Consider the following 17,552-nt stretch of genomic DNA (forward strand, 5'->3'; position numbering starts at 1 on the left):
TTCTTATTTTTTTAATTTGCTATGGCTAGGGCCTCCCAGCAGACCGCTGACAGCAGGAATATCTGGCATCTTCCCTTTCTAACTTGGATGGAATTTATCTAACTTTTCAACAGTTAGCTGCAGGAGTTTTCTTGTGGATAATATTTATCCAGTTATAAAAGTTTTCTTCTAATCTTAGTTTATAATGTGTTTTTTAACATCTATTTATTTATTCGACAGACAGAGATCACAAGTAGGCAGAGAGGCAGGCAGAGAAAGAGGAGGAAGCAGGCTCCCTGCTGAGCAGACAGCCCTATGTGGGGCTGGATCCCAGGACTCTGAGACCATGACCTGAGCAGAAGGCAGAGGCTTTAACCCACTGAGCCACCCAGGTGCCCCTTTATAATGTGTTTTGATCAAGGATTGTAGCTGAATTTAAAAAGTTTTCTGTCATTCGAGATTTTGTCTTTGTTTCCTTGTTCAACATGGACATGCAATGAATTCCATTAGCAAGTCTACCAAGTTAATCCATCTTTGCATACCTGGGATAAAATTTATTTGTTTTTTTTTCACCTAATGCACTGCTGGATTTTATCTGCCAGCATTTCATTTAGAATACCAGCATCCATATTCACATGCAAGATTTGTTGATAGTTCTCTTCTATTGAGATCTCTTTACCATGTTAATTTATATCAGTGTTATACATTTTCCATCTTTTATGCATGTTCTATAATAATTTATATAACGTAGATTTATCTATTCTTGAAGATGCAAAAGTCCAATGTAAAAATGTATCTTTTAAAATATAAATCTTGGCCTACTTTTCCCATTTTTTAATGTATTTTTAAATCTATCCTGATTTTCTTCTCTTTAGGTATATTTAGTAATTTGTATTCCCTTAGAAAATCACCCATTTCAACCAGGTATATATAAATATATATATATATATATTTTTTTTTTCCATTGGGAGTTTATTTTTCAAAGAACTAAATTTTAGTTCTTTTCCTTTCTCTAAATGTGTATTTGTTTTATATCTTTTAGAAATAATTTCTGTTTATGCCTTCACTAATTTATTCCTTCTGCCTTCTTCAGGTTTATTCTGGTATGGATTTTCTAATTTTTTTAAAGATTTTATTTATTTATTTGACAGAAAGATCACAAGTAGGCAGAGAGGCAGGAAGAGAGAGAGGGGGAAGCAGGGTCCCTGCTGAGCAGAGAGCCTGATGCAGGGCTCTATCCCAGGACCAAGATTATGACCTGAGCAGAAGGCAGAGGCTTAACCCACCGAGCCACCCAGGTGCCCCAATATTTTCTAAATTTTTGAGGTACAAACTTACTAACTAAATTTCAAACTTCCTTCTTTTCTAATTTGTGCTTTGACAATATCTCCCTGGTCTTGTTATGTTCACTCTCATTGTCATTCATTCCTTAAAAGATATTTCTTGAAAGGTTCTATAAACCAAGTTAATTTGAGTGTCTTTTTTTAAAAAAGTGCAGATTATAGATACATATGCACACAGAATGCCCTATCATAATCCCTCTGTTGTTATTCATCTTTTAACATGTGATCAGAGAATACGAGCTATGTGAGATCTACTTTTTTAGAATACACTAGATATTACTTATAGTTCAAAAATAATTTCAGGGAGTGCTTGGGTGGCTCAGTCATTAAGCATCTGCCTTCAGCTCAGGTAATGATCCCAGGGTCCTGGGATTGGGCCCCACATCGAGCTCCCTGCTGGTGGGAAGCCTGTTTCTCCCTCTCCCACTTCCCCTGTTGTGTTCCCTCTCTTGCTCTCTCTTTCAAATAAATAAATTAATTAAAAAAAAATTTTTTTTGGCAAATATTTCAAGTGTTTAAAAGTATTTTTTGTTTTTTGAGTATGAATTTCTGTATTTCATGATTCGGTCTTATCAACTATTTTATTTCATCCTATTAACCAAATTTTTTTCCCTGAGATTATGGTTTTGTCTACTTCTCCTACGTACTTCATCAGTATTAGCTGCAAATGTCTTGAATTACATTGTTTGCTACATAACTTCTCATAATCACTTTGTTTACTCAGTAACTTTGCCTTTAATCAATATAAAAAGATTCATTTTGTTCCTTTTCATGTCTTTTGTATTCTATTTTTGATTTTTATTTCTTGAATAAGAACACTGCTAAGTCAGGTGTCTTTTTTCTTGGTACTTTCCAGACATAACTTTTTCAATTCTTTTCTACTCATTCTGCTGCATCATTTTGATGAAAATTTGTCCTCTGTGTACAGCCTACAGTTGGAGTTTTGTTTGTTTTTTTCTTTTTCTTTTTCTTTTTTTTTTTTTTACTGGGGTGCATATATCTTTTTATTTATTTATTTATTTTTAATTTTAGTTTTTATTTTCAGCATAATAGTATTCCTTGTTTTTGCACCACACCCAGTGCTCCATGCAATTCGTGCCCTCTCTAATACCCACCACCTGGTACCCCAACCTCCCACCCCCCGCCACTTCAAACCCCTCAGTTTTTTGTTTTTTTTTCTAAACCAATCAGAGAGTCTATTTTATGTTAGATATTGTTATGGGATGTAAACCTATTTGCATTTTTATGATTAGTGACTATTTTAACTTATTTCTGCTTTTCTCTTGTCATTTTACCATATTTTCTTATGTTGTTTCTTATTTTTCCATTTCTGCATATAATAACTTCCAAACCACTAGACACAAAACAAAGCAATCCTGATTGATTGCTTTGTTTTGTGTCTAGTGGTTTGGAAGTTATTATACCATGTCTGTCGCTCTAATATCTACCAAAATTTATAACCAATCAATTTAATCGTACTTTTTGTCCATCCTGTACACTTAACTAGGGTATCTATCTGTCCCATACACAAACCACAGTAGAGCGAACTTCCACGTCACTCCTCGATGCCTCAATCTCCTACTAACTTAAACAGCATATTAATTTATTTAAAAATATTATCAAATATTTAAACTTAGCTATAACTTCTAATGTTTTCTTTGGTAACCACTGCTGACTGTACAACAGTCTTTTTTGCCTCTCTTTTGGTTTCATCCCATTTTGTTCAGTCTATCCTTGAGTAAATCACTCAAGTCTTCACAAATTCTAAACTACCTTAATTTTTGCCTGGGTAGTACAGTTCATTAAAATATTTTATTATGAAAAGAATTTTACCTCTAATACTAGAAAGTAAGGCTCTATTAACTTAGGCAATTTTTTTTCCTGTTATAAAGATCTTTTACTTTGAGAACTTTGAGAGGTTTTCCTTTCATCCTCAACGTTTGTAAATTTCAAGTGATATTCAAGACATAAGTCTCTTTCTGTTTACCCTACTTAGTATTCAGTATGCTATTGGTACATGAAGAGACAAATACACCATCCCATTTCAATACATTGGGGAAAAGATGGAATGCTCAACCAAATCATGTTAATCATTTCCTATTCTTTAGAGTGAAATAATGTTAGACTCTTACCTCATACCATATAGGAAAATTTCAGGGAAATAACAAAAACCCACAACATAAAAAAATCTTCTCTTGGTTTACTTTAGCAGTCAGTTTAGCTCAGTACAAACTTCTTAAAGTATTAAAAGAAACTATAATAGAATGCACGTGTCATCTGTTGGCATGGAATCCCAAAGTCTTAGAAGACACATAAAAAAAAACAATAATAAAAACAAAATAGATCTGATTTACTAAGAATGAAAATTTATTTTAAATAAAAGACCATACATCATGCTAAAAGACAACTTGAATAATTTAAATTGAATAATCCTTCATGAGAGATTGGTATGGAAAGTACTATAGAAAAGAGAATGACAATCTCTAGGTTAATTTGTTTTTCAGGCTACACCATGTATATTTTAGGACCCATACCCAACACCCCCACCCCAAACAACCAAAATTCATGTATGTTTATAGGTAGGTAGGTAGGTAGGTAGGTATGTGTTTGGTGTTGGGGAGAGCAATCGGTCAATCCAGACAGTGTGAGTTCCAGTGCCATTACCCAAACTCTGGGCTCCAGCCACTCCCTAATGGACCCACCTAATGGCTCCAGTAGTGCAACTACTCACAGTAATTTGATGCTGTCTAGTGCTATTTGCCACACTAACTTTTGGGGATAAAACATGTGGACAGAACATGGCCTCCCTGACAGAGATCACTGGCCAGTGAGGAGGAAGGAGAGTGTTAAACCTGATTTTCTATGGGCCATGTTGCTTAGAAACAGCAAGTTCCTCCATGGTCCACAGTGGCCAAGGCAGGGACAGTCCCAGAGGAGGAGCCTGGCCAGACTGATCTGAACTCCTCATTGTAGTTCATCCTGACCTTACTATCTTATCTTCATCCCCTCCTTTGCATTAAAAGCAAATCCTGCAACATTTGCTTCCTTCCAAGTTTGACTCCCATCACTTCCTCAAGAGCCCTCTGCACGCCATGGCCTAATTCTTATTTTCTCATGAAAATGCCATATATCTTGGCTCCCATGTCTTAATCTAACTGTCCTCTCTAAGCAGATAGACACTGTTCCAAAGTGAGGCGACCACTTAAATTATGGTCTAAACTGAGTTACTCTTAGAAGTGAAATGAAGCATTATTAATAGCTGTGCCAGGACAGAAAACTGAACTCAGGCCTGTCCCAGGCTCCCAGGTAGAAAGATCTGGTACAGCCACCTTCCCACAGACAAGTACTCCTCTCCTGCCTCTGGATGAGGCTTTCGGTCTTCCAGATCCTTCTAAGATGCCGGATCCCTGATACATCATTTCTCCTCTGAAAGACGATCCATTGAGCCTTTGTCAACACCAGGAAGAAGGTGTCAAGCATTGCAAAAAGCAAAAGGGTTTGGAGTCAAGGCTGTGGTTCTGTGTGAACAGGCTGTTTAATCTCAGAAACAGATGAACTGGGGATAGTAATTTGATGAAATCAAATCAGATGAGACCACCTAGGGTAAAGTGATTTTTTTTCCTGATTACAAGTGCTTTCAGGTCACTGAATGTGTGTCCTTTTAGAAGCACAGAATCTCACACCTAGTAGGTCCTCAGAAAATCCTCCAGAGCTGAACTGATAGCATCAGCCACATCAGACAAGTAAAGTCTCGGCTCCTCCAGGTTTCCATACACTCTGATATACTCTATGGGGCACAGTCAGCTAGGGCCCCACACTCTGTAGAGGAGGTTGTGAGGGCTTGCTGGGGAAGACCAGTTTTTCTCCCATACATCTCTTCCTGTGACTCACAAACCCCTATGTGCTGCTCCATGCAGGCAGCCTTGAGCACAGTCCTGGGCAGAGGGCAGTGGAAATTTGCAGGGATCCCCAGAGCCGTCTGAGGAGGGCAGGCAAGGGCTGATCTTGCCCACCACCACTGTGCTACCTGCCCCGCCCCTTCCTCAGGCAGCTCATGATGATGACTGAACTTCCCATCGAATTCCTGTCTCACATATTTATTACACAGACCCTTACAACCATGTTGGCTCTGTGTCCAATGTCACTAAGATCAATAAGCTCATCTCCAAAAGCCATGCTCTTGGACTCAATCAGTCTCACAGGCCCTCAGGGTGCAGGGAGGGGGTGGCCGCTAGTGGACTGGCCCTGTGCCAAAGGCAGAAAGACCGTTTGCCTGGGCCATCTGGATGCAAAGCCCTCCCTAGCAAACCCCAATCGCTGCAGCACCTGGCCCTCTGTTTGAAATTCTGCTCAAACCCTTGCACAGTGGTTTGCATTTTGTCATCCCACTCTAGCTGGCAAGGGATTTGGTGAAAGAAAAGTTGGATGTCACATGCTCTGAGAGTGGGAAGAGACAGACTCACCTTTCCAGAATGAAAGACAAAAGAGAGGCCCAGTGAAGGTCTAAAAGTAGAGTCAACTCAGAGGGAGGGAGAGAGGAATTATTTTGTTTTGTCTAACTTGTAGAAAAATAAAGGATCTCTGGCCTGACCAGAGGCAGGCCAGCCTGAGGTACATCAGACTATGGCATTGGGCACACACTGCTGGGTCACTCTGGGCAAGTGACTAAAGCTCTCTGGGTACAGTTTCTTGTCCTGAGAAATATGGATGCGAAAGACTGACTTTGAAGTCATCCAGCCCTTTGCAGAAAGAATAGGACCAGACAGAGGTGCTAAAGGTCCAGCAGGGACAGTCTGTGATGTCCAGTGCAGACAGGCTGGCCTCTGAGTCAGCTTGAGGCAGACAAGTATGTGGGCTAACAGTGGCTGAATGACGGCATGTGTTCATGCGCCCTCCCCCACTCAGCATGACCAAAAAGCTAGAGGAAACAGAAGCAAAACACATCCTCTGCCATCGGCTGGGAGCAGTGTGCAAGCAGAGAACAGGTAACTTCTGGACAAAATAACCATGGGATGGGAACCATCTGGTGGCAGAAGGAGGAGTCAGAAGGAGAATATGAATAAGTATTTTGACAATTATTCAGAGAAAGAAAGAAATTAAATTCTACAAAAAGGATGAGAGCCTCTCCCATCTCATTCTTGATAAGAGCCAAGCCCTCGAATACTTGGGCCACATCCCATCATGTCTCTGCCCTTCTCCACCCACGCACTCCAGCCACACTCTCCCTCGTGTTCCCAGACAGACCCAAATGGCATGTTCCTATCTGAGAGTGATCAAAAAAGGTAAATTCTCTCAAAGATAAAAGCATGACACTTGCACAAAATACAAAGTGAACATGTGTCAAAATCTTTACTTAATCATTAATTAATTAGGGAAGAAGCAAGGTGTCAAAAACCAATTCTAAGGAGCATCCAGAAAGTAGACACATACAAAGGCAATCAAGAGTGGGGATCAGATCTGTTAACGGAGAAATCAGCCCAGGAGACAAAATCCATTTGCTTCTCTATGCACTGCAGTCATTTAAATGCATTACTCTCGGTTTCCTAGAATGTACAGAGTTGGAAAGTAGTTCAAAGTCCATGACAGAGTTTGAGATAGTTTCTGCTAACCTAGAAGGTGGGTGTGACCACACACAGCATGCCGTAGGCCACCTGGTCATCTTTCTCTTGTCTGTTTTGCTCTCACATTGCAAGGCTTTTTATAACCTTTCCTGAGAGGCCTTATTCTTTCAATCAAGAACATTCATCTCCCTGATGCCACATGACTTGTTACCCCACCTCCTCTGGACCTTCTGCTGACCTCACATCTTACCCATGGCTCTACCACTCCCTATCTTCTCTCCCTGCTTTCTTGTTCTTGGAGCCCCTATAATCTGGCGTGTGTGCTCCCATCTTTTCTCTCTCTCCCTTTCTCTAGAGAGCCGGGATTTCTGTCTGTCTTGATCGCTGCTGTGTCCTCAGATCCTAGACAGTGTGTGATAACAGCACATAAGCCTTCACTAAATATTGGTTCAGTGAACGAACAAATTAAAAACAAACATCAAAGGCACAGGGGTAAGAAAGGGGAGGTTTGGGCAGACAGCTCGGAGGACAGTTTTGGAAATGCACACATAGATCAGATCGTTCCACTCACTTCTTGAAAACAGGTGACTGCTCCGATCTCTTCCTGTTATACCTTCTTAGGAACAGCCTCCCTCCAGAGTAGGTCTGAATGTTTGATAAAGCAGATAATGCTGTAACAGCACATCCTAAAACCTCCTTCGCTGGGAGGTCTATAGTTGCAAAATTACCTTTGTTCAACTGGAGAGTTCTGCTGCATCTAAGAGCCGCTACTGATGTCCTTTCGGTGATGGCCTCCTGCCTCCAGCCCCACCCCCCACAACCAGCCATCACTGCACATGGGCTGTTGAGTACTAACTCATTAACCTTCTCCACGAGGCATTAACAGTGACAACACTGAATAAGAGATTCGCTCCCTAAAATCCCTTTGCATATGTAGACTGATGTGAAACCATGATAACACACGAAGGTCACAGAGGGGCTAAGGTCACTCGCAAGAATATAGGTCCTGGCTCTTCTCTGTTACCTTTGCTACCTGCCTGTCTCCTCTCTGCTTTGGCTGAGAAACCCGCCTAGTCCTTACGGTGTTCTCCCTCCTACTTGCATCACTGCTGCCTTCCACAACAGAGGGAACTGCACTGGAACCTCAATCAGGCCAAGGTGACAACGACTGAAACGTGAGTGTGCAACTCATCTGCACTGCAGCTGACCAGGATGACAGCCATCCTTCCCAGGCCCAAGGCCCTGACATCTGCCTATTGCAGGCATCAGCAGCCCGGCTTGAGGTTTGAGGACCAACTCACACTCGGTCTCTGCACAGGGCAGGCAAGCAGAGGTGGTGTCAGGGAGGTGACATTCCTGGAAGCAGCGGTCCACCTATCACAGGCAGAGGGCAGCTGGCAGATAAATAGCCCAGAGGTTTCCAGTGAGAATGGGCCCCACTGCCCAGAGCAGTAGCTTGCTTTTTAATTCATCTTACATTGGCTTCCTTCCTTCCCTGTCTCGCTTCTCCCAAATAAACCATGTGCTGAAATACTTGTCATAGATTGACTGCTGGGGGGAACAAAAGACACTTGGAAAGGAAATAAACTCTATTTCATGGGTGAGTCACTGATTAGCACACAATTACTGGCCCTCATGGGCTGGAATACACTGCATCCAGGCTTGTTCTGCACACATCACCCTTTCCCTAGGCTCTGCTATCAGGTACAGGGTTATGGGAATACATGACAGAAAGAAGGCTATAGCCAGGGGACTGGAGTCTCTGAGCCAGACATGAGCCTGCAGACATGGAAATGCAATTTTGCACAGGCGGTAAGAAAGGGATGGTTGACACATCATGCTGTCCTAAAAATACAGAGCCAACAAAAACACCTTCAAATACATTCATCAGCAAAGATTCCACTATTATAACTGATTGAGCAGCTCAGGAATGGAGAAGCCCAGAGAGGCGGAGGCAGTTGCCTGTGGTTGCACAGTGCAGGGCAAGCCAAGGTGTCCCCGCGGTTCAGGCTTTCTTCTATGAGTCGACTGCTGATAATGGACGCCTTTCATTCCATCCAAATGTGAAAATCATGAAAAGCTATCCACAATTGCTACTCACTTTGAGCAAGGCTGTGTTCAGAAAAATCCTTGAACTGCAGGCTTAAAGTAAAGCAGAATAAAGCAACCGAGAAACTACTGGGATCAGCATCCGGCAGGGATGCTTTTATCAGCGTCCGTCCTCTCCTCAGAGCAAGCCGGCCAGCTGGCTGGCAGCACTGTAACTTGTTCTCCATCCATCAGGGAAATAAAGCATCCTATCCCAGAAATGATGCAGAGATGGCTGTTTTGCAGTGACCCAGCCTCTTCAAAGCACAGAAAATGTATTCTATCCCAAAAACCATTAGTGGCTCACACTTGGACTCCATTATCAAACCAGAATAGACCAAGAAACGTGATGGACATGTTTGTGATGCTTCCCCTAACCTGAATCAATGCTCCTTTTAAAACCATGACTTACACAGAAATGCTGGTATGCCCCCGTCCTTTAGGAAAAAAGCTCCCCCTGCAAACACAACATGCTAATGAACCATCTCACAAGCCTACTGAGGGAACATACCATTTGGAGTGCCTGGAAGCTGGCAGAAAGTATTAAGCTCAACATCTCTCAAAATCTCTAATAACGGAATATCAGAAGGTCAGGATCCTATTAAATTCAAGCCTGTTTTTGCTACTTCCTGTGTCAATTTTTTGGCTCCATTACAGGTTCGTATTTTCCAGCTTGCCCATACGATTTCTTTTTCTTCTTTCCCTGCTGTTCTTAACAGCACCCACATCACATGGCTCCATCATCTTCCCTCGCTCCTCTTAACTCCTGCATCCTCCCTTCCTCCTTCTATCCTGCCTGTGCACAAATATGTATTAACCACCCTCTAGACCCCATGTGCTATGGGCGGCAGGGCCTCTTTCTGTGACAGAGCGTGACAGAGAGACACACACCAGGGACTCAGTGGGATAGGGCATCAAGCTGAGGCCCGAGGGAGGACAGAAGAGTGACCATGTCAAGAGGGGAGCTCAGAGAGATGTCCTGTAGTGGGAGAGTCCAGACACACCAAGGAGCTAGAAGACAAACTTCTAGCTAGGGAGCAGCACGTGTTAAGAGGCAGCTGGAGGGGATGGGCTGGGCCACTCCCGCCTGCTGGCCAGGCCTTGTGACTTCTGTCCGGACAGCAGAGGTAAGCCAGTGAATGGAGTCAGGGGATGAGAGGATGTTGGGAAGCTCTCTCTGCTTGCCTCCCTGTGCACTCTCTCCCTTCTACAGGTCCCTCCAGGGTGCACTTAACGGAGTCCTCCTTCATTACACGTGTCTGTTTTGGTTCTTCATCCCCTCCCCCCACAACCATCGAATCTGGCCTTCATGTTTCACCCCTTCCCTTCCACAGAGCCCAGCATACCTTTGTCTTCCTTTCCCTCCCTCCCTGCGTGCCCTGGTGAGGTTGACTTCTGCTCCCCTGATCCAAGCTGAGCCCTTGGCTATTCTGCCCAACAGGGTGTAGTGAAGGGGCTATTCTGGGGTTCTTATATGACCAGTCCCTACAGAGCCTCGTGGCCCTCACTTCCTTCCTCTTCAAGCACCCCACTGGGGGATGCCCATACCAAGTGGAAAAGATTTTTAAAAGGAAGCTGAGGCGGCAGAGGTGACAGCCCCAGCTGAGCTCCCACCGGCAGCTGCCATCCCTGCCAGCCATGGTGCTGCGGCCCTCCACATTCCAGCCTGTCTGAGCCCCAGGCCCCTGCTTCCTGCCGACATTTCACGTGCAGAGACAGGCAACCACAGGGATCCAGTCAGTCCATAGCCTGGTGAGAAGTAACATGTCCACAATTTTTTAAGACACCAAGTTCAGGGTAGTCTGTCAAACAGCAAAGGATAAATGACACTGTGTCTATGACAGGCTTAAAATATATTCTGTAACCTGCTTATGCTACAACATGTTTGTGTGGGCATGCAAGCCATATATTTAACAATTACTTCAGAAAGGAGGCTCTACCTCTCATTTCTCAGAAAAACTGAAGCTGAAGAGGAGGCAGCCTCTACAGATTCTATGAGAGGAAATAATGAATGTGGCCAGCAGGGAGGTGGGGAAAAGAGGGAAAAAAAAAAAAAAAGATAGTTATTTAGAGCTCAGGGGGAAACTGAGAGGAAAGGGTTTCTGGGGCCATTGGTTGGGTCAGACATATGGGGGGAAGCATTATTTCTGAGGGCCTGCTCCCTGGTGATGGCAGGTGGAGACTTTTCCTTTGCTCCTTGAAATTCAGTTTATATAGAATTCTTGGTAACTCTTCATTATCCAGAACATTAGAATCATCAAACATTTTATTTATTAGGGTTTGAGGCCCTCCATATAAACCATAAAAACCATCTTTATGGCCTTATTAAGATTCTACCGGGGCACCTGGGTGGCTCAGTGGGTTAAGTCTCTGCCTTTGGCTCAGGTCACGATCTTAGGGCCCTGGGATCAAGTCCCAAATCGGGCTCCTTGCTCAGTGGGAAGCCTGCTTCCTCCTCTCTCTCTAACTGCCTCGCTGCTTACTTGTGATCTCTCTGTCAAATAAATAAATAAAAATCTTTATAAAAAGAAAAGATTCTACCACATTGTAATATTTATTCTTGACTTCAAATAAAAAAGAACTAAGTTAGGCACAATGCAAAACCCGTACAGACATTTCCTTCTGCATTGCCATACCCTCTTACTCTACGCGGAAATCCTCATTACCATCTCTGTAAATGCACTGCCATTCAGTCTTTGCCAAGTACCACACCGGGCATGCTAGGTACATCCACAGAGTGATCCCTTCCAAATTCTGTGAAGCTGGCATCTCCCCCGTTCTGCAAAGCAGGAGTCTGAGACTTCACAGTTGTACACACAGTAAACATTACAGCTAAGATTCCAACTCGGACTTCTCCAGTCCTGACTCGTTGTCCTTAAGGAGTCAACTGCAGTGCCCCTGTTAGGGGCTGAATTGTGTTTCCTTCAAATTCACACGCTGAAGTCCTAGGTCCTATGCTGAAGTACCTCAGTACGTGACTGTATTTGGACAATCTTTAAAGAGGAAGCTAAGTTAAAATGAGGTCATTAGAGTGGGCCCTAATCCAGTATGATAGTTGTCCTCACAAGAGATCACAGAGCACAGACATGCACAGAGGGAGGGCCATATGAAGACAGAGGGAGAAGAAGGACATCTGCAAGTTACAGGAGAGGAGCCTCAGAAGAAGGAAACCTGCTGACACCATAATCTTGGGCTTCCAGGCTCCAAAATAAAAGACATTTCTGAGGGCACCTGGGTGGCTCAGTGGGTTAAGCCTCTGCCTTCAGCTCAGTCATGGTCTCAGGGTCCTGGGATTGAGTCCTATGTCAGGCTCTCTCCTCAGCAGAGAGTCTGCTTCCCCCTCTCTCTCTGCCCGTTTGTAATCTCTCTCTCTCTGTTAAATAAATCTTAAAAAAACAAAACAAAACAAAACAAAAACAAAAAAACAATTCTGTGAGAAAACAAATTCTTGTTGTTCTAGTCACTCAGTCTGTGGTATTTTCTTATGGCAGTCCTGGGACACTGAGGACCCAAAAGATGAGCCATAGGATTTCATGTGCTTCACCTACTCCGTAGGGGACCACGTACTCTGACTTTAGACATGTTGCAAAACTCAGGTATTGGAACTAATTTAAGGAGCTGAAGTCTGGCAGCAAATCAGGAAGGGATAATATTCTTCTAAAAACAGGCCCAATAATTCAAATGAAATGTAATCTCCAGCAAATTAATAGCTGATACAAGATAAGAATCATCCAGCCTCCTGGAAGCAGTCAATATAGGACAAACATATCAGCTGGTCCCAGAACCACTCTGTGGAAATCAAAGGCAAGGGCCTTTGATTTCAATGGTCACATTGGTCACACTGTTTCCTAAGTCAGGAAGGTATGGGGCTTCCTTCTTTTCCAGGTAGGACCAAAGGCAGCAGTTACCACTAGGAAACATCTTTCTTTTACATTAAATTCATTATCATATTCTACACCTTACTGGAAAGAGATGTTCTGGATCCCTATTTTGATCATGTAGCTTAGCCCAAAATTTTGTGCTTCTAGAAATTTACTCTGCCTGAATACTTGCCTTTTGGGCATCTAGTCTACAAATCAGAATGTCCTGGATTACTAATGAATCCCTCATTTCTTGACCTCAGGAGCAGGAGGACTATTAGAATAGGACTGTTATGTGCCTTCTGTCACTCGACCTGTATCACGAGCTTCCAAGCACAGCTAGAGATGACGATCTCATGCACCCAGCTACACACAGTGGGACTCTCCCAATGCACGTTGGGGAACGCACCCAATGAGGACCTGGGTCCAAAGAGTAGATTCCAGTCATGCACGCCATTGGCCAGCAACTTATGCTGTGACCATAATGCTGCCATTCAGGTGCAAAGGTTACTTCCACATGCAAAAATGCCTCAGTGCCAATATGTACAAAAGTATGTATGTATCTATCATGCACAGTCCTAGAGACATGGTCATCATAGGGAGAGTAGTAAGTAATACAAGCCTGCATGCCACAGCAGAGAACATGGGGGGAGGCAGAAGGCTGCTCAAAGGCCTGGGCATTCACAAAGCATCATGGACAGCAATGATCTCAATACAGATAATGTATCCAGTGTTTCTATAAAATATGTAAATATGCTTGGTTATTACATGTATGTAAGAATAAAATCATTTTTCCTTTTGTCCAGCATGCTTACCTGTTATAGAGAAGAATGTCTGGCTTCCAAATCAGGCCATCTGGGAAACGGACAGTCTTCACACCCGGATATTCTGACATATTCCATTGTAAATAGTAATCTGTCCAAGACTGACACACAGATACAATGACATTAGCAGCACTTTGCTTCCCTGCCTACTTATATTTCTTCTACAAGATTATTAGATACACTTAGAGCCAAAACGAGATCCAGATACTTATTTACACAATTTAATTGTTATCTACAAAATATAAGGAAACTGAGAATTAAATAATCTCTTCCAAAATGACCATCAATAGCACAAAAAAATCACATTTAAGATTCGGCTGTCACCATGATTACATTCAGACGGTAGCGGTAAAGTTAATTCTGGTCCACTGCATGCCCTCAAGCCTTTCCCTCCCACAGCAGATGGGGTTTTTCTAGCCAAATGAGTGACTGTTCTGCTTTCAAAGTTCTCCACTGAAAGGACACTTGGGAAAAATAAATTCACTTACTTCAACTGGAATACGAACTGAGCTGGAAAAAAGGAGAATATTTATTTCCATGAAACAATTTTGTGCAGCTGCTGGGGAACCTCTCAGAACCTTCTAATGGGGGGCTGTTTTTGGACTGGAGTCTGTATTCTCAGGCAGGAATAGTGCTTCTGATGTCACAACCGAAAAATACAAACACTTGGCCTTGGTGGTAAAACACTGAATCAGGACAAGTGTGCAGATGAGGACTCAAGAAATAGTCCTAGACACACCAGCACAGGTGCATCTCCTTGGGGCCAGGCCTTAAATTGGTTCTTGAGTGACCTCTGCCAGAGGAAGGCCCGTGCCTGGGGTCCCTTGTCCAGGACCACATACCCCAGTCCTACCTGGAGTCCACTAGCTCTATAAAGACTGGTCAGGAAGGATCCCACAGGCAGCTGCTATATACAAAGAGCACCACCAAGCCAGGGTTGCTGAGCTAGCCCATTTGGACTCAGCAGCTCCTATAAATGTGCCATAATCAGAGAAGACCCAAGCAAACGCCCCATCCTGTACCCAGTCTCCCTGGAGCTCAGACCTTCTCAGACTTAGAAAGGTATCTGATACAACACTTCCAGCTGGGACCAAGGCAACTCCCATAATCAAACTTATCATTATTTCTGCTGAAAAACATGCATACTGATACTAAGTCAGAAAAATAAATGCCTTCACTGCATATCTATTTCAGTTTGATTTTTAAACTCCATGAGTCTGATGCAGAGTTACAAAAACAACATCAAGGGAGACAAAAGTCCTTTAATTTTCAAAGCTGTTGAGATTTGTGAATTGCAGCCAAGTGGTAGTGGATCACAGAGCATGTCCCAGAGATCCCTGCATCCTCTGGAGAGGACAGGTAAGTATCTGGAAAGGTGGTCCCACTTCTGGGACCATCTGAAGTCAGATGAGAGGGAATAGCTGGGAGAGTAATGTCACTTGACAGCCAGGAGCCTCTGAGAATGAAGATTTGTCAATGCATAATGTGCTGGAGAATCACCTGGGGGTATTTAGGATAGAAAGCCACCCCACTGTTAGTTCTAATTGATGTGGGTGGTTGGTGGAGGAGAGGGGAAGGAAAGTTCCCAGAGGGCCAGTCTTGGTGAAGCTGGTTTGCAGGAATCCCTGGGCATCAACAAACTGTGTTTGCTCCAGACTGCTCCATCTCTGTAGCCACCGGCCCAGGGCACCATTCTTTTTCCTCCTTTGTCCTGGTGATGAGCCCGTTCATACCCAACACCTGTGATTTCCTTACTAGAATCTCATCTTACCCTGGGATGCTTCTCTGGGTTGGTGACTCATTATTGCATAGCCTGTTACTCTCAATATGTTAATGAGGGTCACATGGCTCCCAGAATGAAGATGTGCAGGGGAAGAAAATACCCATCTCCCCAGCCTGCTGAAATGAGGAGCAGAGCAGGGAGGTAAGGCAGGGAGTGGGAGTGCTTGGTTGGTTGGTCAAAGCTCAGCCTCTTCTGATGGCACCATGTGTGAGCTCTTGGCTACCTCCCCAGCATTCTCCCCCTACCCGAATCATGATCTTAGCTGCATGTGTCCTGTAGGCATATACCCTGACCATCTTGTTTGTTTCAAGTCATGTGTACCTCGCTGGCCATGATCCAGGAATACTAGCATGACAACTATTCCTATTTACAAGAGGAGACTGGAGCACAGAGAAGCAACATCCTTTCTTTCAATCACTGGGTCAAGACTCAGGGCTGCATTGTTTGACTTCAAGAAGAGTGATCAGGATATAGAAGGAAGCAAGATGGTGGAGGATTAGCAGACTAAAATATCATCAGGTCCCAGGAGTTCAGCTACCTAGTTATCAGACCATTCTGAACACCTACAAACTCAACAAGAGATAGAAGAGAAGAAGAGCAGCAATTCTTGGAACAGAAAATCGACCACTTTCTGGAAAGTAGGACATGTGGAGAAGTGAATCCAAAGCAATGGAAACAAGGACCGCGGGGGAAGGGGCCAGCTCCCAGGAAGTGAGAGAGCAGCGGAGCACAAAATTGGAACTTTTAGAAGTCTGCTCCACTGAGGGATATCGCTCCAGAGGCTAAGCAGAGGGTGGAGCCCTTGGAGGGACAGTGTGGTCTCAGGACCCATGGGGTCACAGAAAGACCTGAGTGTGGCAGAGTTCCTAGGTATCAGAGTGATGAAGCTGGCTACAGAGATGGAGCTGAGCAGTGGGCTCTCAGCTCCGGGCCACCTTAAACTGTGGTCTGAGGCAGAGTTGGGCCACTGTTCTTCGAGTGGGGACCCCACAAGTGGCAGATCCAGAGACCTCTCCTTCTTCCTCCTCTGGGAGAAGTGACGCGGGAGCATGCTGCAGGAATCTGCTGGATTTGGAGTCTCCAAACAGGGCTGTGCACCAGATATAGAAATGCACATCACAGGCTGGATGAGCACAGTGCTGGATGGCTAGAGACCAGGGAGACAGGAGGGATTAACTGCTTTTCTCTGAGGAGTGGGGCCCTGAGTTCTTGGCTCCTCTGGACAGGAGACTGAAAGGCTGCCATATTCATTCTCATCCTCCAAAGCTGTATGGAAAGCATTCAGGGAACAAAATCTACCTAGAGTGAACCCGAGCAGATTACTTAGCCTGGCCCCTGGCAATATCAAGGGCAGTGCAATTCCACCTCAGGCAAAGACATCTGAGAATCACTGCAAGAGGCCCCTTCCCCAGATCAGCAAGAACATCCAGCCAAGACCAAGTTTGCTAATCAGTGAGAACTGTGGAACTCCAGAGCTAGGGGAAAGCAATACATAGAATTCATGGCTTCCCCCCATGATCCTTTTGTCTTTCAAAGATAAATTTTTTAAATTTTATTATTTTCTTGTTCTATTTTTTTAACTTTTCTTCTTTCCTATTTTAACATTTTTTAACTATTTTATCTTATAAATACCTTTTTCAAAAAAACTTTTTAAATTTTCATTGGTAGTGACATCGTAGTGCAATGGTAGCACATCTGACTCCATAAATTTTCATTAGTATAGTCATATTTTATCCCTTCATTGTATTTAACCTTATTTACTGTATATGTATAGATATTTTTTTCTTAAAAATTTGGACATATTTTCTAATAGATCAAAATATACCCAAAATCTAGTGCACAGATTTGTTCTAGTCTCCAATCTGATCACATTTTCTCCTCTTTTTTTTCCAAATAACTTCTTATCAATTCCTTTTTTAGAATCTTTTTTTTTAAATTTTATTTATTTATTTGACAGACAGAGATCACAAATAGGCAGAGAAGCAGGCAAAGAGAGAGGAGGAAGCAAGCTCCCTGCTGAGTAGAGAGCCTGATACAAGGCTCGATCCCAGGATCCTGGGATCATGACCTGAGCAGAAGGCAGAGGCTTAACCCACTGAGCCACCTAGGTGCCC

At 43.5% G+C, this 17,552-nt stretch overlaps 1 protein-coding gene across 1 annotated transcript in view; it reads right to left on the reverse strand.

Annotated features, from left to right (window-relative positions):
• Window positions 1–17,552, reverse strand: part of CHRNA7 (cholinergic receptor nicotinic alpha 7 subunit) — a 114,935-nt gene that overhangs the window by 36,142 nt on the left and 61,241 nt on the right. Inside the window, 1 exon segment of the mRNA XM_082736329.1 lies at window positions 13,647–13,756. Coding sequence (XP_082592455.1) covers window positions 13,647–13,756 — 110 coding nt within the window.

This window comes from Mustela nivalis (genome assembly GCF_964662115.1).
Source record: "Mustela nivalis genome assembly, chromosome: 6".
Taxonomy (NCBI): domain Eukaryota; kingdom Metazoa; phylum Chordata; class Mammalia; order Carnivora; family Mustelidae; genus Mustela; species Mustela nivalis.